Consider the following 23,410-nt stretch of genomic DNA (forward strand, 5'->3'; position numbering starts at 1 on the left):
TGAAGAGAATAAAAGAGCATGAAATTTTATGACAGCCTCAGAACTCACATCATATCACTTCCTCTGTGTTGTATTTGGCCAGGCATGTGCAAAGATACACCCAGTATCAAGGGGAGGAAACATAGACTCTACTTCTTGATGGGGAAAATTAACATTCTACAAAAACATGTGAGATGAGAGCTATAGTTGCAGCCTTCTTTGGACAGTATAATCTGTCACACCTGTCAGGAAAGTCGCCTTTAATTCTTCACCCCAACTAGATATATCCCCTTCCTTTATGTCTAACATTCTTGTGGTATTCACATTACTCTCAACCTTTCAGCATTGTCCTTTATTTATTTTTTGTTTATCCATTTATTTGAGACAGTCTCACTACATCACCCTCGGTAGAGTGCTGTGGTGTCACAACTCTCAGCAACCTCCAGATCTTGGGCTTAAGCAATTCTCTTGCCTCAGCCTCCCAAGTAACTGGGACTACAGGCACCCGCCACAACACCCGGCTACTTTTTGGTTATAGTTGTTATTGTTGTTTGGCAGGCTCAGGGTGGATTTGAACCTGCCAGCCATGGTATATGTGACTGGCGCCCAAGCTGCTGAGCTACAGGTGCCACACCTTTGTTATTTCTTTATTTTAATTTTTTTTTCTTTTCTTTTTTTTTTTTTCTTTTGAGACAGAACCTCAAGCTGTCGCCCTGGGTAGAGTGCTGTGGCATGATAGCCCACAGCAACTTCCAATTCCTGGGCTCAAGTGATTCTCTTGCCTCAGCCTCCCAAGTAGCTGGGACTATAGGCGCCCGCCACAATGCCTGACTTTTTTGGTTGTAGTTGTCATTGTTGTTTGGCAGGCCTGGGCTAGGTTTGAAACCACCAGCTCTGGTTATGTGGCTGGAGCCTTAACTGCTTGAGTTACAGGAACTGAGCCTGTTTTTTATTTTTAATACCCAAAATAAGTGGCACAAAGATGGTGACACAGGGAAGAAATAGAGATGCTTTATAATTTGGACATGGACAGCTCTGGAATATAACCTTGTTCATTTAAAACCTTTCAAATTGTAGATCTTTTTATGTATGAAACAGGGAGTAACAATAACAACAGCCCAAACGAATTTTTTTGAGAAAATTAAATTAAACAAGTCAAGCTTCCTGAAACACTTTAAATATTTGTAAGCCTAGCTTCTAAGTGCAGCACAAAAATGTTAGCTTTTATGTTAGAATTAAGTTGGACTACAGACAATAGATTTATCTTACCCTAAGCACACCCTGGTGTTATAACTAGTGAAAGTTAGAAGTGGAGAAAATATCAAAGCATGAAGCAGAGTGAAAGATATCTTAAATATTTATGGCACAAAAAAAAAATATTTATGGCACAACTTTTGTAAGCTTTTCATCTGCAGGAGGTGGTGTTTGTATGACATCTTCAGAGCTGATTCCATTTTGGAGGGATAGAGGGAAGGGAGAAAGAGCATGAATGAGCCTAGAAAAATGGGACTGTCTGGAGGGCGTGAAGGGTCCTCACTGAGAAGAGAGGGCTCTTCCATGCTTAGCCAGACCACACAGTGAAGCAGACGACAATTCAGGCCCCTTCCAGCTCTGCAAGTCTCTACTCCTCCATTAGCAAAGCTTCTTGGATTACCAGCAACAGAATCTGACTTTGGCTATATTAAGTCACAAAGGGAGTTTAGTGGAAAAAGCTGGAATATTCAGAAAAACATGAGGCAGGCCAGCTCCGGGGGCCTAGGTGTCAGGGAAGAGTGTGTAGAATGCTGCCATGAGGGGGCACTCAGCTCCAGAGACCACCACATCAGAGTCTTTCCAAGTCCAATTTTCTAAGTCCCAGTGTCTTAGCCTGGATTAATTAGCTGCAGCCAGAGAAGCAGGATCCCACAGTAGATGTGGCTACTGTTAGTTCATCCCATAAAAAGGGACAATGAGGCAGAAGAGGCCTGCAGAGGCTGCGGGGCCAGGGAGCCTTGCCACAGGAAAGCCCCACCAGCCTCCTCCTTCTCTCTCTCCATGGTCATGCAAACTGCTTTGTACTGGGTAAGGGGTTAGGGCATCTGGAAAAGAATTTAATCACCTAAATATGTTTATTATTCATCTATCGTGCTAGAAAATGTGTTTAGTGCTGCAGATACAGAAATGAATAGACACTCTGTTTCACAGCAGAGGATCTCATTAGCAGTTAAGAGCCACAACTCATAATGAAAAAGACTGGAGTTCGGAGTCCAAGTCTACCTCTTATGTCCTGTGTAGACCTGGCTTTGCCTCCTCAAAGATTGGCTGATAATTGCATCTACATTTCAGGTCATTGCAGTTCATTACAGAGAGAAGGTAATCAGAGGCCTCATACAGAACCTTACACCTAGAGCCCTATGTCTACATGGCTATGACTCAAGGACTTCCCCATCACCTGTATCTGCCAGTGCTAGAAGACATTGTACAGATCACTAATTCAGGGTATAGACAGCTTTCCCACCCAGTGTGATCCAGCCTTACTCCCAGATCCTCTGATTCAGGAGATGAGGGGAAGGATCTAGAATCTACATTTTAAGCCGCCCCCACACACACACTACCTAAGTGATTTTGGCCATAACTAATATGAGTACCAGCATCCTAAACTAGAAAATCCTCTCATTTAAAGGCAAGGAAATTGACAGTAAAGAAAGGAAATAATTCAACTTAAGATCTCGCAATGAGAATCATTAGGCATATTGGTTTTCTACTGTTAACAAATTATCACACACTCTATGGCTTAAAACAATACAGTATAAATTTATCAATGCATCCTTTCTGTAGATTAGATGTCTGCTGGGGGTCTCCTAGGGTGTTGCCTAGGCTGCCATCCTTTCTAGAGCTCAAAGTCCCCTTCTAAGCTCTTGTGGTTGGAAAGAATTTAGTTTCTTGGGTGGCACCTGTGGCTCAATGGAGAAGGGCACTGGCCCCGTATGCCGGATGTGGCGGGTTCAAACCCAGCCCCAGCCAAAACTGCAAAAAAAAGAATTTAGTTTCTTGTGGTTGTAGGACCAGGACACTGTCTCATGCTGGCCGTCAGCCAGGGGCTGCTGCCAACTCTTAGAAGCACTCTCCTATACTTGCCATGTGGCACCTTCCATCTCCAAAGCCAGCCATGAAGATTCCTCCTCATATTGACCCCTCCTCGTGTTCTGAATCTCTTATTGCCTCTGCCTCTAATCTCTAGAACTAGACTTTTTTATATTTTTTTGTTTTCATTAAATCATAACTGTGTACATTGATACATTTATGGGGTTCAGTGTACTGATTTGATATACAATGTGAAATGCTTACATTGAACTGCTTAATACATCCATCACCATTATGCTCTTTTCTTAATGGTTTTGAAATGTAGCATTGCATCATGCACATTGGGTAAAGTCCCCCCCAGTTACCGTCCTTCCTCTTCCTTCCCCCCTCCCTTCCCTTCTCTTTCCTCTTCCCTTCTACTTTCTGGACTATAGTTATGTTTTACCATTCATATGAATGTGATTATATATTGATTTCATAGTAGTATTAGGTAAATAGGATACTTTTTTCCATTCTTAAGATACTTTACTAAGAAGAATATGTTCCAGCTCCATCCAGGTAAACATAAAAGCTGTGAAGTCTCCTTCTTTTTATGGATGCATACTATTCCATGGTGTACATATACCACAATTTGTTAATCCATTCATGGGTCAATGGGCATTTGGGCTGTTTCCAAGTTTTGGAAATTATTAATTGGGCAGCAATAAACATTCTGGTGCAAATATCTTTGTTGTAAAATAATTTTTGATCATCTGGCTATATACCAGGTTGAGGAATTGCAGGATCGAATGGTAGGTCTACTTTTCGTTCTTTGAGTATTCTCCAAACTTCTTTCCAAAAAGGTTGTAATTAGCCTGCATTCCCACCAGCAGAGGAGAAATGATCCCTTCCCTCGGCATCTATGCCAACACCTGCAGTTTGGGGATCTTGTTATGTATGTGGAAGATTTAAAGGGCTGACATGGCTAGCTGTCCCACCCTTTTGATTAAATTGATATCAACTTATTAGTAACCTGTCTTACATCTGCAAAATCCCTTTTGCCACATAACATAACATAATCATGGGAATGATAGCCTATGATAGTCATGGGTTTTGCCTACTGAAGATTATACCAAGGCAAAGGTCGTTCGGGGATCATTTTAGAATTCTGCCTACCACACTGGGACTATAATTTAGGATTTTGATGAAACACAAGCTTATTAATCACTGCAGAAGTCACCACCCCCTCAGAATCCTAGTAATAGCTTCCTCACTCCTAAATTGACATTTATAACTCCAAACTAAATAATACAAAGAAAATTCATGAACATATGATGTCGTTTCTAACTCTTAATTCAAGACATTCAGGGCACATAGGTTGCAGATTTCTTGAACAGATACTTTTTTTTTTTTGGTATATCACTGTGAAAAACTTACAACCTAGCTTAATCACCATATCACCTGAAATGGATCTGAAACTGACCTTCCAAGCCAACCATTTACAAATCAGGCACTTCGAACCATGTGGAAAGATATAGAACAGATTGAGGTTGAGTAAACCTTATCTGAAATGTTTAGGACCAGAAGCGTTTTGAAATTTTTTATTTTTTCATATTTTAAAATACTGCAATCTACTTACTAGTTGAATATTCCTAATCTGAAAATCAGAAATCCTAAATGCTCCAGTGAGAATTTCCTTTAAGCACCATGTCAGCACTTTAAAAAAATTGGGATTTTCAAGCATTTCATATTTTCGCGATTAGAAATAGCCCGTACTTCCTACCCACCAAGCATAATCCTAGGCCTACTATATAAATTATCCAGTATAAAGGTCAAAACAACCTTATGAAACAAACATTATTATTATTACCATTTTATGGATAAAGAATTTGAGTTTTTAGTCATGCAACTTGTTTAAGAAAATAAAAATAAAAACCCGCCGATAGCAAGAGGTAGCACCGGAGTCAAATATAGGTTAGTACATTTCAAACCATGTATTCTATCTACAGACCCAATGTTAATAAATGTTGCTTCTTCTTTCTGTGACTTCAATCTTACAATGTACTTTTTAAAAACAAAAAAATTTTTTAAATCTCAACCAATAAAAACAAGGCAGTGTCTGCAGATGCTGGTGTGGATGTGGAGAGAAGGGAACACTTTTACACTGCTGGTGGGACTGCAAACTAATACAACCTTTCTGGAAGGAAGTATGGAGAAACCTCAAAGCACTCAAGCTAGACCTCCCATTCGATCCTGCAATCCCATTACTGGGCATCTACCCAGAAGGAAAAAAATCCTTTTATCATAAGGACACTTGTACTAGACTGTTTATTGCAGCTCAATTTACAATCGCCAAAATGTGGAAACAGCCTAAATGCCCACCAATCCAGGAATGGATTAACAAGCTGTGGTATATGTATACCATGGAATACTATTCAGCCATTAAAAAAAATGGAGACTTTACATCCTTCGTATTAACCTGGATGGAAGTGGAAGACATTATTCTTAGTAAAGCATCACAAGAATGGAGAAGCATGAATCCTATGTACTCAATTTTGATATGAAGACAATTAATGACAATTAAGGTTATGGGGGGGAAGCAGAAAGAGGGACGGAGGGAGGGGGTGGGGCCTTGGTGTGTGTCACACTTTATGGGGGCAAGAGATGATTGCAAGAGGGACTTTACCTAACAATTGCAATCAGCGTAACCTGGCTTATTGTACCCTCAATGAATCCCCAACAATAAAAAAAAAAAAAACTTAAAAAGAAAAAAAATAAAAAATAATAATAACTACATTTTGTTCTTGCCCTAAGTAAAACTAAATCTCTCCAACAGTGTCAGATGTATTACTAATTACACAATTACATTATGCAGTCGTGCTTGTAATAAAATTCTTAGAGAACTTTTAGCAAATTCAAGTTTGGAGAAAATAATGACATGCTTTAAAATTATTTACTAAATTAAGCAATTCTTTACTCAAAACTGTTTTTAATAATTCAAGTACAAGATGTTTTATTATGAACATTTTCCAAAGACAAGTTAAAAAGATTAATTCCATTCCTTTTGGTGTGTACATGGTTGTTCCAGCAAGGTATTTTTTTTTAAGATCTAATATTTCTGCTTTACCAGAGAGTAAAAAAAGGCTTTTCATCCTTTCCATGATTCTTCCAACTAGAATGCATCTCTTTCCTTCCCCAACAAATTTGGGGAAGAAAGGTCACAATTTCATTCATTTCAGTCAGGGGGTTATCACAGATGTTTGCAAATTCTTGGTAGGCATAAGGGGGGAAGATGCCATGACAGCAACATCCCCCATCCCACATGCTATTTTGCAAGGTGACTTCATCCCTCTCCATCTACTTAATCTTCTTAAATATTTGTGGGCCAGTGGCTGCAGGAACCAGTAGAATGTAGCAAAAGTGAAGTTGTATCCGTGCCCGGCTCAGCCTTCAAATTTCCTGGCAGCCTCCACATCCATCCTTCCTCTTTGAACACTCAACTCTTGAGGTGCTCCCTCTGAGAACCCAGCAAACATGATATGAGACACACAGCCATATAGACAGACCATATGTAGGCACTCTGGTAGACTGCCAGCCATAACTGTCAGCCTTGGGAAGCAAGCATCGTGGATGACCAATCCAGTCAAGTCTTCAGATGGCTGCATCTCAGGCACCCTCAAACTGTAACCACGTGAGCAATTCCAAGCAAGAACCACCCAGCTGAACTCAATCAAGCCACAGAAACATGGAAGATGATAAACTGTTATTTATATATTAAACTGTGGGGGGATTTGTTATGTGGCAATGGGTAACCAGTCACCCCTCTTCCAATTAGCCATACACACGAACCAAGACCAGACCTGAGCACTAAGTGAATGACTATGTCTCCACGAAGAAACAATGATAAGTTTCCTGCGTGTCTTTGGATTTCCATTTTCCCATGTCTAAAACACAGAAGGAGGGCTAGGCTAGATCAGGTCTTCAGAGGGCTCCATAGGTAGTCACTACTTAGAGATAATATTTCTCAAAACCTGATGAAATGTGTACATTTACAAGTGATGAAGCCACCCTAGCTAACTAAAAATCATGTTTCCTTGTTTCTGGCTGGAATTCTATCAAATCAGTGTATCAGCACAGCCCTTCTGCTAATCAGAAGCTGGTTACCTGTCCCATATGGCTTTGATAGCTAAAAATGAAATAAAGAATTAAATTCTGCTTAATTCACACAATTTGTTCAGCATATAAAAAATATTTTAAAACATGAGCTTTTTAGCTAAAAAAGGAATCCTCACAGATGAAAAAGATGGTAATGACTGGGAAATGTGACCTATAATAATGCTAATAGCTAGCACAAATTGACCACTACCTACGGACCACGCTATATGCTATGCTGAGTGTATTTATATATTAGCTTAGCTGATCCTTCAAATATCCCCTAAGGTGAATAGTACTCTATTTTTCTATTTGACAGAGGGAAAAACCTGAGACACAGACAGGCAAACTACTGTGTATAAAGCTATACAATCAGTAAATGTAGAGCCAGGATTCAAAACCATCAGATTTCAAAGCCTAAATAACACTGTCTCCCAAAAAATTTATATTTCTATCTAACCCAAATTAAATGTTCTTAAAGATTGCTTCTCTCACCTCTTCTTCTTTCAGACAATCTGTGTCAAGAAGACTGTTGGTGTTTGAAAAGGAGTCCAGGCTTTTGTCATGGCATAAAAAAGTGGAGCTAGGTGTTTCATGGGATCGGTCAACATCATTCATCTCACACAGTGATTTAGGGGGTGCAAATTGTGCCTGCCCTATGGAGACTTACCTCAACACCTAATAATGTTGAAGCTGTGGCTATACCAAGTCAGATCATTTCATTCTTATATACATGCACCAGAAAATTTTCTGCATTGTAGCAAAGAGGTACTTCCATGGATATTTATCACAGCATGTTGGTTTAGGAAAAACTCGGGAGCAGCCTAAACATCCATCAACAAAGCATTGCTCGCATCCAGGAAACAATTTTGTTCTGCAGACCCTGGGCCCAAGGTCTGTGCAATACCATAGTGAAAAAGCAAAAAAGGGGCATGCTGTGCTCATGTCAGTGACCTCTCCAAATAGAATGAATAATCTTCAGTAAGGATGAGCTCTGTTGTCCAACTGTCCCATTTTACCAAATGTGGAAACAAGGGCCCAGAAATAGAGGCTGGAGTTGCCTAAAGTCACAGAGCGTGCTCATATCTCTGCCCTATATTGCCTCTTTCTACACTCCATAAAGCAGTCCTTGAGCAGAGTAGACAGAAGGAGTAAATATATAAGAAGAATAAAAAAATTATCTATGCTTGAAATGATGCCACTTTTCTCCCACCTATTCCATTCACACCTCCCATGGATTCCAAGCAGCAGGTGCTAAAAGGCTGCATTAATTCCAAAGCTTTCACACCCTTGCTACGGATCCAGTGTTACCATTAATCCTCCACTTGACAAAGCAAGCAGCAGCCCCCAGTGCAGCAGGACTCACAAGATGAACAGCTCTTTCAGAAGCAACCTAGGAAGATGGACAGAGCTATGAGAAAGAGAGAAAAAAAAAATCCAGGCTGAGAACCAGGAAGTCACATCCTTACTCTAGCCCTGCTGGCTGAGCTTGGACAAGCCTTCCCTTCACTGGACCTCTGCTTGATCATCGAGTTCTAAGATACCTGCATCCCAGGTCTTATCAATAGCAAATGTCCCCAATGGTTTACAACCCTGAGTTATTCACACAAGATAAGCTGATCTTCACTAGATGATCTGCCTGAACACAAGCCCAGAAAGTTTTCAGCCATCTATTATTTGGGATGTTCTCCATCTATTTCCCACTCCACTTGGACGTGTACCGGGTTTCCCCTCTGAAAGTCATACTCTCAGTCAATAGGCTTTGGAGAGATTTCCACCCCTAACTTTAGATATAGTTCAGAACACCCAGGTAAGCCAATCAAACCATCCTAATCCCCCTTGGCATGGTGAATAGTTCAGAGATGGGGACATGTCACAAGCAGAGCCAATTAAAGAAATTGCTTATTTCTGGGCATTTTCTTGGTCTTGAAAGAAAGAAATTGCCTTTTGCTAAGAATGCTAGAGTGAAGGTAGATGCTCTTATGCTCTTACTTACTGGGTATAAAGCTGAGAAGATGCAAGGTCTTGAGATTCTGTTTGCATCTTGGAGCTTAAACATGAGCTTAAACAGCAGAAAGTAAACCCAGGAGTTGGAACAAAAGTGGTTTCCACCAGCATCATTTAAGCCCCACCATCAAACCGTTCCTGAAACTAGCCCAACCCTGGACTTTAAATACCCTGATCCATTAAACTTTTTTACTTATTTGAAGGTAGGTTTTCTGTCACTTACACTTGAAAAAAATCTGCAGTGGCCCACAGTCTCACACAGGAAGGTCATCGAGCCTGTCTTTGAATCCCTTCAGTGATAGGGAACATTCTGCATCTTAGTGTTTCTTACAAGCTTATTTTGTCTCCAAATCTCTTGATATCAAGAGGCAGCTGAGAGAAGAAACAGGAAATGACAGATGTGAAGAGTGAGACCATCTACAGCTGCAGGGCTGGCTGACATTTAAGGGAAGTGTTAAATCACTAGGGTCTTCCAGGTTGTTTAATATCATATATTGATTTGCTTTTGTTTCCCTGAAGGGAAGAAGGATTTGACTAACAGCCAATGTTCCTGTGAGACCAAGAGCCAGAAGGGTTTTACTGAACACGGAAGAATGGAAAGCCAGAAAAGAAAAGAAAAAGGGAAGAATGATGGGCTGTGAAATAGGAAAATAGTATGTACTCCACTGGGCTGACATGGCCCTGAACAAGCAGGTGAAGGAGGTGAAATTTATCTTGGGCATCTTGCCACTTTCCCTAATAGGATCTATACCCTCTTTTCTACTCCACTGCTCCTTTCTCCAAGGGTGTACCATCTTGATATGCCAAAAAAACGAAGGCAATTATACATGTAGTTGTTTTTTAAGTAATTTTCACACATTCAGCACGTGGTCTGTTCACATACTCTCTGTTCTTTCTATCTAATAATTATTGGTTAGGTGTCTGTCGTATCCCAGAAAATCTTTTCTCCTGTGTTATTGTTCTTGTTTCTTTTAGGGCACAGTTTGAATGTATAATTAAATTTGTAATTATAATTAAATTGCTAATTCTATCCATTTCTGTGAGCATTATGGCACTAGTTCTCATAGCATCTCCACGTGGTAGACACAGTAGAGACTGTTCTGTCAGACACCAAAAGGGATCCTGATGTCCATTGTATCTCCGCACCTATTCCAGTGCCCAGCATGGAGCAGGTACCCAGTCTGCAGTTCACAAATAAATCACATAAGCATGCTTTTCACTGAGTAGGCAACAAAGACCTAAAGAGGAGAAGCAAGTCACCCAAGTGAAAATCAGATGGATTAGGATGCCATATTTTTAACATTTCCCTAACCCAGCAGCCCATTCCCAAGTCCATGCCACACATGTGGCTTTGACCTACACTGGAGCCTGCCTGCTGCAATTCTGCAGAGGTACAAGCATTGCCACTTCAGCCCAGGCTCACCTCAGCCTTCCCTCTTCTTCAACGGAGCTATAGAAGCAGCAGCATACTGGATAGAAGACACCCACCAGCATTTTCTGCCAAACCCACACCCCATGAACACCACGCCAAAGAGGCAAATAAGAGAGGGGCCATTAATGGCAATTTCCTCCTGGACCCACTACCTGGTTTCCTTCCGGGCTCCTCGGACCTAATTTTTCTGGATGCTACCAATGCTATCACCATCATCATTGTTGATATTTACTGAGTGCTTACCATGTGTCAGGTCCTGTCCCAAGTCATGTCAAATGTACTACCTCATTTAATGTATCAACAACCTTAGGAAGTCATATCCTCACTATTCTTGTTTGCTAGTAAGAGAATTGAGGCTCAGAGATAATTGCAAGTTCATGTAGCTACCAATTGGTAGTCTGGATCTCAATTCAGTTCTCCCTCAACCTTCCCTCCCCCACCAAGGCCTCAACTCACCATCAGGCAGTAAAAAAATAATTTATTATTTATTAATTAAAATAAGATAAAATAAAACATAGTTTAAGATGTAGGCAGCCCTTGATTTCTCACTTGCTTCCTTTTTCTCTGTAGCAAATTTAGTATGTCACTGGGCAAATCAACCTCTCTTGGCTTTAATCTCTTCATCTGTACAAGTGAGGAATTTAACTAGATATAGCTGGCCTTCAATTGTCCCATTTTCAAATTCCTTCCCTCCTTTGCTGCCCAAGGTATGCTCACCAAAAGACACTATCGACCTTTTGAAAATGAAAGGCAATCTGATATTGCCCTTTCTCAGAAATCATTACATGAGATTCATTAAGCACTTTGGTGTGGAAAAATCACTGAATTCTGGAGAATCAAGAGAACTTTCTGATTATAAATTAATTATAAAAATCTAATACCAATCACTTTCTGAGAGTCTGCTGTATGTCAGACATTTCACTGAATATTCCATATATTGTTCCACTGAATCCTCAAACAACCCTATAAGGTCAGGAATCATATCATCCACTTTGTACAGAGAATGAAACTGAGGCGCAGAGTGCTTAATTAACTTACACATCGTGCTCGCTTCGGCAGCACATATACTAAAATTGGAACGATACAGAGAAGATTAGCATGGCCCCTGCGCAAGGATGACACGCAAATTCGTGAAGCGTTCCATATTTTAAAAAAAAAAAATGAAAAAAAAAAAAAAAAAAAACTTACACATCATCACATAACTTGTTGAGCTTGGAACTTAACCTGGCTTTACTCCAAGCCTCTCTCAGAGATCTTTTCAAGCAAGTGTCCAACCCAGAGCATAAATTGTCTCTGAAAATCCCAATAAACAGGCTCTGTTTATTGAAATGTTGAATAACATGAAATGCTGAAGAATTTCTAAAAAAAAAAATGCAAACTTAAAAATAGAGATTACAAGCAAATAAAACCTATAGTCTTGGACCTAACTGAAGGGAGAAGTGTGTGTGCTTCTCTCTGAAGTCAGTCGCCAGACATAGAGAGATCTCTGCCTTCCTCTCAGAGGTCTCTGCTTGCAGCAAAAAGGTGCTAAAAAATGAAAAACGTGGGCGGCGCCTGTGGCACAAGGAGTAGGGCACCGGTCCCATATGCCGGAGGTGGTGGGTTCAAACCCAGCCCTGGCCAAAAACAAACAAACAAAAAAAAAAAAAATGAAAAACGTTGTTTTGAATGCATCAGTCAATCTCTTGTGCAAAGGTGATGTCATTAATCTAATCAGTGATCCATGGCCAGTTATGTTATCTGGACAAGCATCAACAGACCACCACTGTCCCCAAGCAGGGCTGCATTTCTTGCCTCTAAGCAGAGCCAGGTAAGATGATGATGACTCCCATGGCGAATACCAGGACAGAAAAAAACTGCAGACACTTCTTTATGGCAGCTTATGGAAGAATCTTACGCCAAAGACCAGGTTTTCCAGTCTCTCCCCAACTTTGCAATCCTGTACATCACTACAAATTCTGCTCTTTTCTCTTCATCTATCCAAGGCATTTCAGGTAACCTCTGCTATAATACCTTCCCAGAGTCTTCCAGCTTGGCACTTTGTTGCATTTGGATTCTCGTTGGGGATAGTTTTATCCCCCAAACTAAAGCTTAATTGGTTTTAATTCTAGCTCCGCGATGTAAGCTTTGACTAGTCATGTTCGCCCTCTGAATTTTAGTTCTTCATCTATAACAAAGTGACCAAATAAAGAATAGAAGATCGGTTTCATCTCAGGAGCCTTCTCCATTCATTTGGTAGTGGCTGTCTGGAAATGAGATGCTGACAAGGATTATGAGGCCAACTCTGAAATCAGCATAAAAAGCTCTCAAGATTGGTGATTTCTACCATGGGCACAAGAGGAACAACAATATTCCTGTGCTACGTCTTTGCCATGCATGGATAGACAATATCTGAGGCTTTTCAGCTTTGACAGTACATAATTCCTCTTCTTTGTAGCCACAGTGTCAGGAACACACTCAGAAAAACTCTCTCAAATTTTTCCAACAGAATATCCCAAGTGGTATAGGTGAATTAACTAACACATACTCTCAGAAGACAAACAATAAAAACAGAGAAATGCGTAATGAAGGAAGTACCCATTCTAGACTTTTCAGATCAGCCTCTACAAAACCAGCTGGATTGTATTTTTTTCCTTTGGCTGTCTTTGTAATTGCTTGTCATATTTTTACAATAAACCTTCCTTAGTTGTGCTAGACTGAATTTACTGATTTTGCTTGCAACCACCAAATTAACTGTGTTCTTACCAACAGTCTATAATAGTTGCCACTTACTAAGCATTAACGTGTACCAGGCATTCTGTGAAGGGCTACACTTAATTTCCATTTAGTCTGCATTATAATCCTATGAAGTCAGTATTATTCTCCCATCCCATGCACAGCAAAACTGAGATTCATGGAGGTTAAGTCACTTGCTCAAGCTCATAAATGTCAGAGCCAGGATTTGATGGAATTTTACCTAACCACAAGCCTTGTGTTCTTAACCTCTACATTTGTCAAACACCTTCTAAATTGTATCTCTGTTAATTTTAATCTTAAAAGAAGGAAGAGGTGCCAAGACCAACTGGTACTACAGGATGTGGCATGTTTATTCTGTGACCTCACATGCCTCTTGGGCACAGCACCATTTAGCCCCGAGGAGGCACATGTGCCAGGTTGAGAAACAGAAAATGAAATAGGTAAATCAAAACATATCCATGAAGGGTTGTTCTAACATCTTTTCAGATAGCATTTTAGACACTTTCTGAAATAACGAGCTCCCCTAGGCTGGTGATCTCTGGCAACTGCTCAGTCTCAGTAGTCCACTCTGGACTATGCCAACTCAACTGCACTTAGTACAGAAACATCTTCCTGGCATCAAGCCCTCTGTTCCTGCCTTCTTTCTCAGAAAGCCTTTCATCTTCAAAAAAAAAAAGTGGTCAAAAGTATTTCATATGCTTATTTATTTGGGGGGGGAGTGATTTAGAATGTTAATATTTAATTCCTTCTCCCATTTTTCTAAACAAGAGTTTAATTTTTTTTTTTTTTTTTTTGTAGAGACAGAGTCTCACTGTACCGCCCTCGGGTAGAGTGCCGTGGTGTCTCACGGCTCACAGCAAGCTCTAAACTCTTGGGCTTACGCGATTCTCTTGCCTCAGCCTCCCGAGCAGCTTGGGACTACAGGCGCCCGCCACAACGCCCAGCTATTTTTTTGTTGCAGTTTGGCCGGGGCTGGGTTTGAACCCGCCACCCTCAGCATATGGGGCCAGCGCCCTTCTCACTGAGCCACAGGGGCTGCCCCAACAAGAGTTTAATTTTAAGACCTCAAGTTAGCCACTCGACCAATAACATCCCTGAGAATGAAGAAATAGTTTGCTATTAACAAGCATTTTCAAATTAATCTGAGGATATTTCCAACATGGAAATGTTCCTCCTAACACCCTTATCTTTTTGGCCTCATGTACCTAGCTGTGGAAGAGATTTCCACATGTAAAGTTTAAGCTTTAACAGAGCAATATTTTTGCTTCAGCCCAGCTTCAATCTGTTCTTTAAAAAAGGAAAAGAAGAGGGGAAGAGACAAGATGGCTGACTAAAGTCTGCTTTACACAGAGGCTCCCATCCAGTAGGAGAGTTAAAGGACAAAAATTCAGCAAGTAACCTGGTGGAATTTGAGCTGCACTAAGAGAGAAGGTTGAAGAACACATGTTAACCCCACTGAAATGAGCTGTGACCACAAGGATACAAACAAAAGGTCAAAATCCATCACCAAACAGATGGGAGTCCCCTCCCCCATGAGAAAGGTTCAGAGTGCCCCACAAATAACCGAGCAGAGTTCAAAGGTCCTCCCACTATACTCCACGGGAGAGACCCTCTAAAAACTGGACCTACCTCCCCTACTAGGGTGCTACGGTGTCCTCCTGCCAGGCATAAAACTGTATAAACTGTATATAGTCTCTACCTGGATTTCTGAGCTCCCAGCGCTCCCCTTCACTCACACTGAGGTCTGGAGGCCAGTCCCGGTCGGCAGAGAGGGGACCGTACCAGAGTGGCAGTTCCCTGAGGCACAGTGCAACAGCCGTCTTTTGGTGACAATACAGCCAGGCATAAAACTGTGTAAAGCTGTGTGTGTTCTCTGCCCACAACCCCAGGCTCCCAGCACTCCCCGCACTCCCCTCTGCTCTCACTCCAAGGTTTGGAGGCCTGTCCCCCAGGGGTCCAGACTCTTGGGTGATTGCTCAAGGGGTGTAGACAGTGCTGGGCTGCAGCCAGTCGCTGCAGACTCTGGGGTACGGGAGCAGAGAGAGGATGGTTGGCCGGAAGGTAGCTACACCGGAGCAGTGGTTGCCTGAGCCATAAAACAGCAGCCCTCTTTTGCTAGCAATATGGCTCACTACCAAAAATTCTGAAGCCACACCCCCTGGCTCCCTGGGCAACCAGAGACTCTGAGTATAGTATTTGCCTGAGGCAACTCCAACTTGCAAACCAGGGAAACTCCCAGGGCGGGAGTGAACCAGAGGTCCACTTTACTGCACCTAAGACGCACCTGGCCCTTGGGATCGTCAGCCTATAGACAATACAAGAGCAAAGACAAGCTGATTTGGAACTAAATTCAGCTTCTCTTCTGCAGGGGAACCGCAGAGTTGTTCTGTTCTGTTCTGTCAATAACATTAATCAGGGGCGAGACTGGACCTGAGTGAAAATCCCCCAACCTTCATCGAGCACCCGAGGTTGTCAGGCCTCACCTCCTCCTACTAGAGAGAGGCAGAGCGCAGTGGCCTGGCAGACTTCCTTGTGATTCAGGCAGGTGCAAACTCCTGGAGTACCGATTCACTACAGGCAACTGGGTCAGCCAACTGCAGGGCTATCAGTGACTGGGTGTGACAGGGGAGCAAGGTGGGGAAGGAGGCAGCAACCTTCCCAGACTGATCTATTGGCTGGGTGGCTCCTCCTGACTCCACACAGCACTGGAGTAAGCCACACTAGAGTAGTCAACAGACCCCTGTAATCCAGTTCCCAGAGACCTCTTAAACTCTCTCACCCAAGACAGGTGCAGACTGAGACAATTGATTTGGACTTTTTGAACTGAACAAATCGCCTTAGGACAAATCAGGTGGTGCCCTGGGTGCACGGTGGTAGGAAGGTTTGATTTTTGTTTTCCAATTGTTTGACGGAGGGGGGCGGGGTGACTGAATTGCTGGTATTTCTTCACAGCTGAGACTTCAATCCAGAGTATCTGTTTCACTAGGGTGGAACAGAAACCAGCTGAGAACAAGACAGAACCACTTAGCCCCACCACACCAGACAGGGCCCCAGTTTCTCAGGCCACAACACTGTACAGGCCCTTGACAAAGCCCCAGGGGAAAAAATCAAAGGGAATAAAACAACCATGAGGGGAATGAGCGGAAAAACTCTGGTAACATGAATAACCAGAATAGAATCCCCCCCCCAAGAAAGATATGGCAGATGTAATTGAAGATCCCATTCATAAACAACTGGCTAAGATGTCAGAAATCGAATTCAGAATTTGGATTGCAGACAAGATTAAAAAAGTGGAATTAGGAATTTGAGGAGAAATTCAAAAGTTGTCTCAAGAATTTAATGAATTTAAACACAAAACCACCAAAGACTTAGACACACTGAAGCAAGAATTTGCAGCCCTCAAACATATGAAAAATAAAGTAGAATCCCTCAGCAACAGAATGGAGCAGGCAGAAGAAAAGATTTCTGACATTGAAGATAAAGCCTTTGAATGCTCCAAAACTCTCAAAGAGGAAGAGAAATGGAGAGCAAAAACACATCACACTGTCTGAGAGCTCTGGGATAATTCGAGGAAGGCAAATATCCGAATCATTGGAGTTCCAGAAACAGATGAAGTGACCTCGCTGGGCACAGAGGCCCTTCTGCATGAAATTATGAAAGAGAATTTTCCAGACATGCCTAGGGATTCTGAAATTCAGATAGCAGACAGCTTCAGAACCCCAGCACGACTCAATCCCAATAAGACATCCCCCAGGCATATCATAATTAACTTCACTAAAGTTAATATCAAGGAGAAAATCCTCAAAACTGCCAGGAGAAATAAAACCATTACCTTCAAAGGGAAGAATATTAGAATGACTGCAGATCTCTCTGCTGAAACTTTTCAAGCCAGAAGAGGCATGTCACTGACTTTTTTTTTTTTGAAATAAATACAATGTGATTTATTTATAAAGAACAAAGTGACAATGAACAGTATTTCAGAAATTGAAAAATTGACACTACAGTATTGAATGCACACCTTTTTATTTCTTCAGATTCAGAGTTTGTGATTCAAATATATAAAGATGAAGAATCACTTTTGCAACCTAAAAATATTTACTTATTAAAACTATTAAGATTTTAGTAAACTATACAAAAAAGATGAGACAAAAGGTGCATTTATAGAACTGCATGTCAATCAGGCCAGTTCCCTGCAGAGAGAATTCCCAGCCTGACCTCATTCATCTGTGAAGACACAGAGCAATCCTTGTTTAGACGCACACATTCATCTATTTGTCCACTGTGGTCAGCCCTTCATTTCTTGATGGTTTCCTTCTGCTATGAATGTGCTTGTCCATTTGTCTGCTTCTTAGAGCAGACATTTACCTTCCTCATCCACCAGCCATAGGAGGAGGACTTGGGCCTTGCAGATGATTGATTCGACCCATTCTTCGGGGAGGATTTCCTGGTGGCCCTCTTCCATCATCATATCTGGAATCAGATGAGTTTCCATAGCCTCTTCTTTTCTTCACATCTTGCTGAAGCAGAGTTTTGAAAAACAAAACCACAAACTCAGCTATTCCCCAGAAGAAATCTGTTATCAAAGATAATCTCCATGGAGACTGACTCCGGCTGTCCAATACTTGTCCATTCGAGATGTAAACCATCTTGCCCTGATTCCCGGTTTCCCTGCTTCTGAGTGACTCGTCACTGACTTTTAATCTCCTAAAGCAAAATAACTTTCAACCCCAGATCATGCAACCAGCTAAACTGAGTTTCATTTATGATGGAGAAATTAAATACTTTAATGACATTCAGATGTTGAAAAAATTTGCCATAACCAAACCAGCTCTTCAGGATATTCTCAGAACTATCCTCCATAATGACCAACCCAATCCTATACCACAAAAGTAAACTCACTCAGAAATTTTTGACCAAACTCCAACTTCAACAGTGGCAAAAGGATTAAAAGTGTCCACTGGACTTTCAAAAAACTGGATACCCAAAATTTTACCAGACTTTTCAATATTTTCCATTAATGTGAATGGCTTCAATTGTCCTCTAAAGAGGCATAGGTTAGCTGACTGGATACAAAAACTCAGGCCAGATATTTGTTGCATACAAGAGTCACATCTTAACTTAAAAGACAAATACAGACTCAGGGTGGAAGCATGGTTATCCATATATCAGGCAAATGGTAATCAGAAAAAAGCAGGTGTTGCAATTTTATTTGCAGATACAAGAGGCTTTAAACCAACAAAAGTAAGGAAGGACAAGAATGGTCACTTCATATTTTTTAAGGGTAATACTCAATATGATGAGACCTCAATTATTAATATCTATGCACCCAACCAGAATGCAACTCAATTTATAAGAGAAACTCTAACAGACATGAGCAACTTGATTTCCTCTAGTTCCATACTAGTTGAAGAGTGCAACAATCCTTTGGCAGTGTTGGATCGATCCTCCAGCAAGAAGCTGAGCAAAGAAATCTTAGATTTAAACCTAACCATCCAACATTTGGATTTAGCAGACATCTACAGAACATCTACAGAACATCTAACCATGCTTCCACCCTGAGTCTGTATTTGTCTTTTAAGTTAAGATGTGACTCTTGTATGCAACAAAAACTGAATACACATACTTCTCATCAGCCCATGGATCTTACTCCAAAATCAATCACATGTTAGGTCACAAGTCTAACCTCAGTAAATTTAAAGGAATAGAAACTATTATGCATCTTCTCGGACCACCATGGAATAAAACTTGAGCTGAGTAACAACAGGAATCTGCATACTCATACAAAAACATGGAAGTTAAATAACCTCATGCTGAATGATAGCTGGATCAGAGATGAGATTAAGAAAGAAATCGCCAATTTTTTGGAACAAAACAATGAACACACGAACTATGAGAACCTCTGGGACACCGCAAAGGCAGTCCTAAGAGGGAAATTTATAGCGCTGCAAGCCTTCCTCAAGAGAATGGAAAGAGAGGAAGTAAACAACTTACTGGGACATCTCAAGCAACTGGAAAAGGAAGAACATTCCAACCCCAAACCCAGTAGAAGAAAACAAATAACCAAAATTAGAGCAGAATTAAATGAAATTGAAATCAAAAGAATAATACAACAGATCAATAAATCAAAAAGTTAGTTTTTTGAAAAGGTCAAATAAAATAGATAAACCTTTGGCCAACCTAATCAAGAAAAAAAAAGTAAAATCTCTAATCTCATCAATCAGAAACAACAAAGACGAAATAACAACAGACTCCTCAGAAATCAAAAAAATCCTTAATGAATATTAGAAGAAACTGTATTCTCAGAAATATGAAAATCTGAAAGTAATTGACCGATACTTGGAAGCAGGTCACCTTCCAAGACTTAGTCAGAATCAAGTGGAAATGTTAAACATGCCCATATCAAGTTCGAAAATAGCATGAACCACACAAAACCTCCCTAAAAAGAAAAGCCTGGGACCAGATGGTTTCATGTCAGAATTCTACCAAACCTTTAAAGAGGAATTAGTACCTATATTACTCAACCTGTTCCAAAAGGTATAAAAAGAAGGAAGACTACCTAACACATTCTATGAAGCAAACATCACCCTGTTCCCCAAACCAGGAAAAGATCCAACAAGAAAACAAATTATAGACCGATATCACTAATGAATATAGATGCAAAAATATTCAACAGTTTCCTAACAAACAGAATCCAGCAACACATCAAACAAATTATGCATCATGACCAAGTCGGTTTTATCCCAGGGTCTCAAGGCTGGTTCAATATAAGCCCAGGAGTTGGAGGTTGCTGTGAGCTGTATGATGCCATGGCACTCTACCAAGGGCCATAAAGTGAAACTCTGTCTCTACAAAAAAAAAAAAGAAAATTGGTATAGAAGGGACATTTCTTAAACTGATAGAGGCCACCTACAGCAAACCCACAGCCAATATCATATTGAATGGAGTTAAATTGGAATCATGTCCACTCAGATCAAGAACCAGACAAGGCTGCCCATTGTCTCCATTGCTTTTTAACATTGTAATGGAAGTTTTAGCCACAGCAATTGGGGAAGAAAAAGCGGTCAAGGGTATCCATATAGGGTCAAAGATATCAAACTTTGCTCTTCGCAGATGATATGATTGTATATCTGGAAAACACTAGGGACTCTACTACAAAACTCATAGAAGTCATGAAGGAATACAGCAGCGTCTCAGGTTACAAAATCAACATCCATAAATCGGTAGTCTTTATATATGCCAACAATAGTCAAGTTGAAAAAACAGTCACAGTAGTGCCAAAGAAGATGAAATATTTGGGAATTTATCTAACAAAGGATGTGAAAGATCTCTATAAAGAGGACTATGAAACTCCAAGAAAAGAAATAGCTGAAAATATTAACAAATGGAAAAACATGCCATGCTCATTGCTGGGAAGAATCAACACTGTTAAAATGTGCATACTACCCAAAGCAATATATAATTTCAATGCAATCCCTATTAAAGCTCCACTGTCATACTTTAAAGATATGGAAAAAACATTACTTTGTTTTATATGGAATCAGAAAAAACCTCAAATAGGCAACACATTACTCAGAAATAAAAACCAAAGCAGGAGGAATTACGCTACCAGACCTCAGACTTTACTACAAATCGATAGTGATCAAAACAGCATGGTATTGGCACAGAAACAGAGAAGTAGATGTTTGGAACAGAATAGAGAACCAAGAGATGAATCCAGCTACTTACCATTATTTAATCTTTGACAAGACTATTAAAAACATTCAGTGGGGAAAAGATTCCCTATTTAACAAATGGTGCTAGGTGAACTTGGCTGGCAACGTGCAGAAGACTGAAACTGGACCCACACCTTTCACCATTAACTAAGATAGACTCTCACTGGATCAAAGATTTAATCTTAAGACATGAAACTATATAGATACTAGATGAGAGTGCAGGGAAAACACTTGAAGAAATTGGTCTGGGCGAGTATTTTATGAGGAGGACCCCCCAGGCAATTGAAGCAGCTTCAAAAATACACTACTGGGACTTGATCAAACTAAAAAGCTTCTGCACAGCCAAGAACACAGTAAGTAAAGCAAGCAAACAGCCCTCAGAATGGGAGAGGATATTTGCAGGTTATGTCTCCGACAAAGTTTAATAACCAGAATCCACAGAGAACTCAAATGCATTAGCAAGAATAGAACAAGGGATCCCATCGCAGGGTGGGCAAGGGATTTGACGAGAAACTTCTCTGAAGAAGACAGGCATGTGGCCTACAGACATATGAAAAAATGCTCATCATCTTTAATCATCAGAGAAATGCAAATCCAAACTACTTTATGATATCATCTGACTCCAGTGAGAGTAGCCTATATCACAAAATCCCAAGACCAGAAATGTTGGCGTGGATGTGGAGAAAAGGGAACACTTCTACACTGCTGGTGGGAATGCAAATCAATACATTCCTTTTGGAAAGAGATATGGAGAACACTTAGTGATCTAAAAATAGATCAGCCATTCAATCCTGTAATCCCTCTACTGGGCATATACCAAGAAGACCAAAAAGCACATTATAACAAAGGTATTTGTCCCAGAATGTTTATTGCAGCCCAATTCATAATAGCTAAGTCATGAAAAAGCCCAAGTGCCCATCGATCCACGAATGGATTAATAAATTGTGGTATATGTACACCATGGAATATTATGCAGCCTTAAAGAAAGATGGAGACTTTACCTCTTTCATGTTTACATGGATGGTGCTGGAACATAGTCTTCTTAGTAAAGTATCTCAAGAATGGAAGAAAAGGTAGATTGCTTTGAAGTTGGAGACCAGCAAGAGGAACACCCTGTCTCTACTTAAAAAAATAAAGTGAAAACTAGGCAGGCTAGTGGCACATACCTGTAGCCCCAGGTACAGGGGTAGCTGAGGCAAGAGGATCACTTAAACTCAAGAGTTTGAGGTTGCTGTGAGCTATGATGCCACGGCACCCAGGGCGATAGAGGGACACACCGTCTCAAAAAAGATTTGCAAATAGCTCAGTATCTACAGCACAAACAGAATAAAGCAGAAGCTACAACTGTGAAAAGAAAAGCATCTTGTTCAGAGAGTTCCATGAAACTAAAAACTTCTTCTGCAGTATTGTCACCCCAAAAGAAGTCTCCACCCACCACCGTGCTTTTGCCAGCCTTGCCAGCCAAAGCCCCGGAGACAGAGCCCATTGATGTTGCTGCTCATCTTCAGCTGTTAGGAGAGTCCCTCAGCCTCATTGGACACTGCCTGCAGGAAACAGAGGCCATGGTGGCTGCGTCTGGCAGTTTGTCTGTGCTTCTGGATTCCATCATCTGTGCACATGGCCCCTTGGCATGTCTGACCACACAACTACCTGAGTTGAATGGCTGTCCCAAACAGGTCTTGTCAAACACACTAGACAACATTGCTTACATCATGCCTGGACTGTGATGGCAAAGAATCCCGAGACAGAAACATTATCCTGCACCGTTGCTGGTTTGTGTATATATGACTGTTTCAAACGCCTTCACTGGCCTCTTGGTGTAGGTTTTAAATTTTTTATCTATACATAATATATATATAAATGTATAATATATACATAGGACTGTAACTACTTTGCTTTTAATAATTTTATGATATGGCAAAGGTTTAGCTAAGAGAGAACTTCAGCATGAATATGGGCCTGGGATTCTTTTTTCCTGTGGTGGATAAATTTGCCTTAAAAATCAATGTAACTTGGGGGTTGGGGGCTTGCTGTGGGTGCCAAGTGCATATCTTAATGGACAACTAAAATGTTATTATTTTTCCACACTCAGTTGGACCTCCAGACCCGTCACTGACCATTTGCCTTATCTGTCTTACAGTCTGAAATGTAATGGAAAAGATTATGGGAGGATGCCAGTTGACTGAAAATACAAAGCCTTTCAATTTGAAGTGACCTGGGTGGGAGGTAATAAACTCATTCCCGTGATAGTTACTGAGATGGTTTAGATGAACTGGGTAGAGGCTTTATTCTAATTCCTACTATACAGGTGTCCATGTCTCAAATTTTATTGTAGTCATTGGTAGCCTCA

At 40.8% G+C, this 23,410-nt stretch overlaps 1 protein-coding gene, 1 non-coding gene and 1 pseudogene across 3 annotated transcripts; 2 read left to right on the forward strand and 1 right to left on the reverse strand.

Moving 5' to 3' along the window:
- The first annotated feature begins 11,655 nt into the window (after positions 1-11,655).
- On the forward strand, positions 11,656-11,762 carry LOC128569473 (U6 spliceosomal RNA). The gene has a single exon (XR_008375408.1). It is a non-coding gene; the product is annotated as a U6 spliceosomal RNA (small nuclear RNA).
- A 3,916-nt stretch (positions 11,763-15,678) lies between these two features.
- On the forward strand, positions 15,679-22,787 carry LOC128568890 (HMG domain-containing protein 4-like; the record flags this gene model as incomplete). The annotated part of the gene is made up of 2 exons (XM_053566862.1): positions 15,679-15,692; positions 22,355-22,787. Coding segments are annotated over 2 exons (447 nt in total), but the record flags the coding sequence as incomplete, so codon positions are not given.
- LOC128568889 (selenoprotein K-like) lies at positions 17,310-18,026 on the reverse strand (annotated as a pseudogene). The gene has a single exon (XR_008375241.1). The product of XR_008375241.1 is annotated as a selenoprotein K-like (transcript).
- Positions 22,788-23,410: the final 623 nt, after the last annotated feature.

The sequence above is a fragment of the Nycticebus coucang genome, chromosome 17 (assembly GCF_027406575.1).
Source record: "Nycticebus coucang isolate mNycCou1 chromosome 17, mNycCou1.pri, whole genome shotgun sequence".
In the NCBI taxonomy this organism is placed as follows: Eukaryota; Metazoa; Chordata; class Mammalia; order Primates; family Lorisidae; genus Nycticebus; species Nycticebus coucang.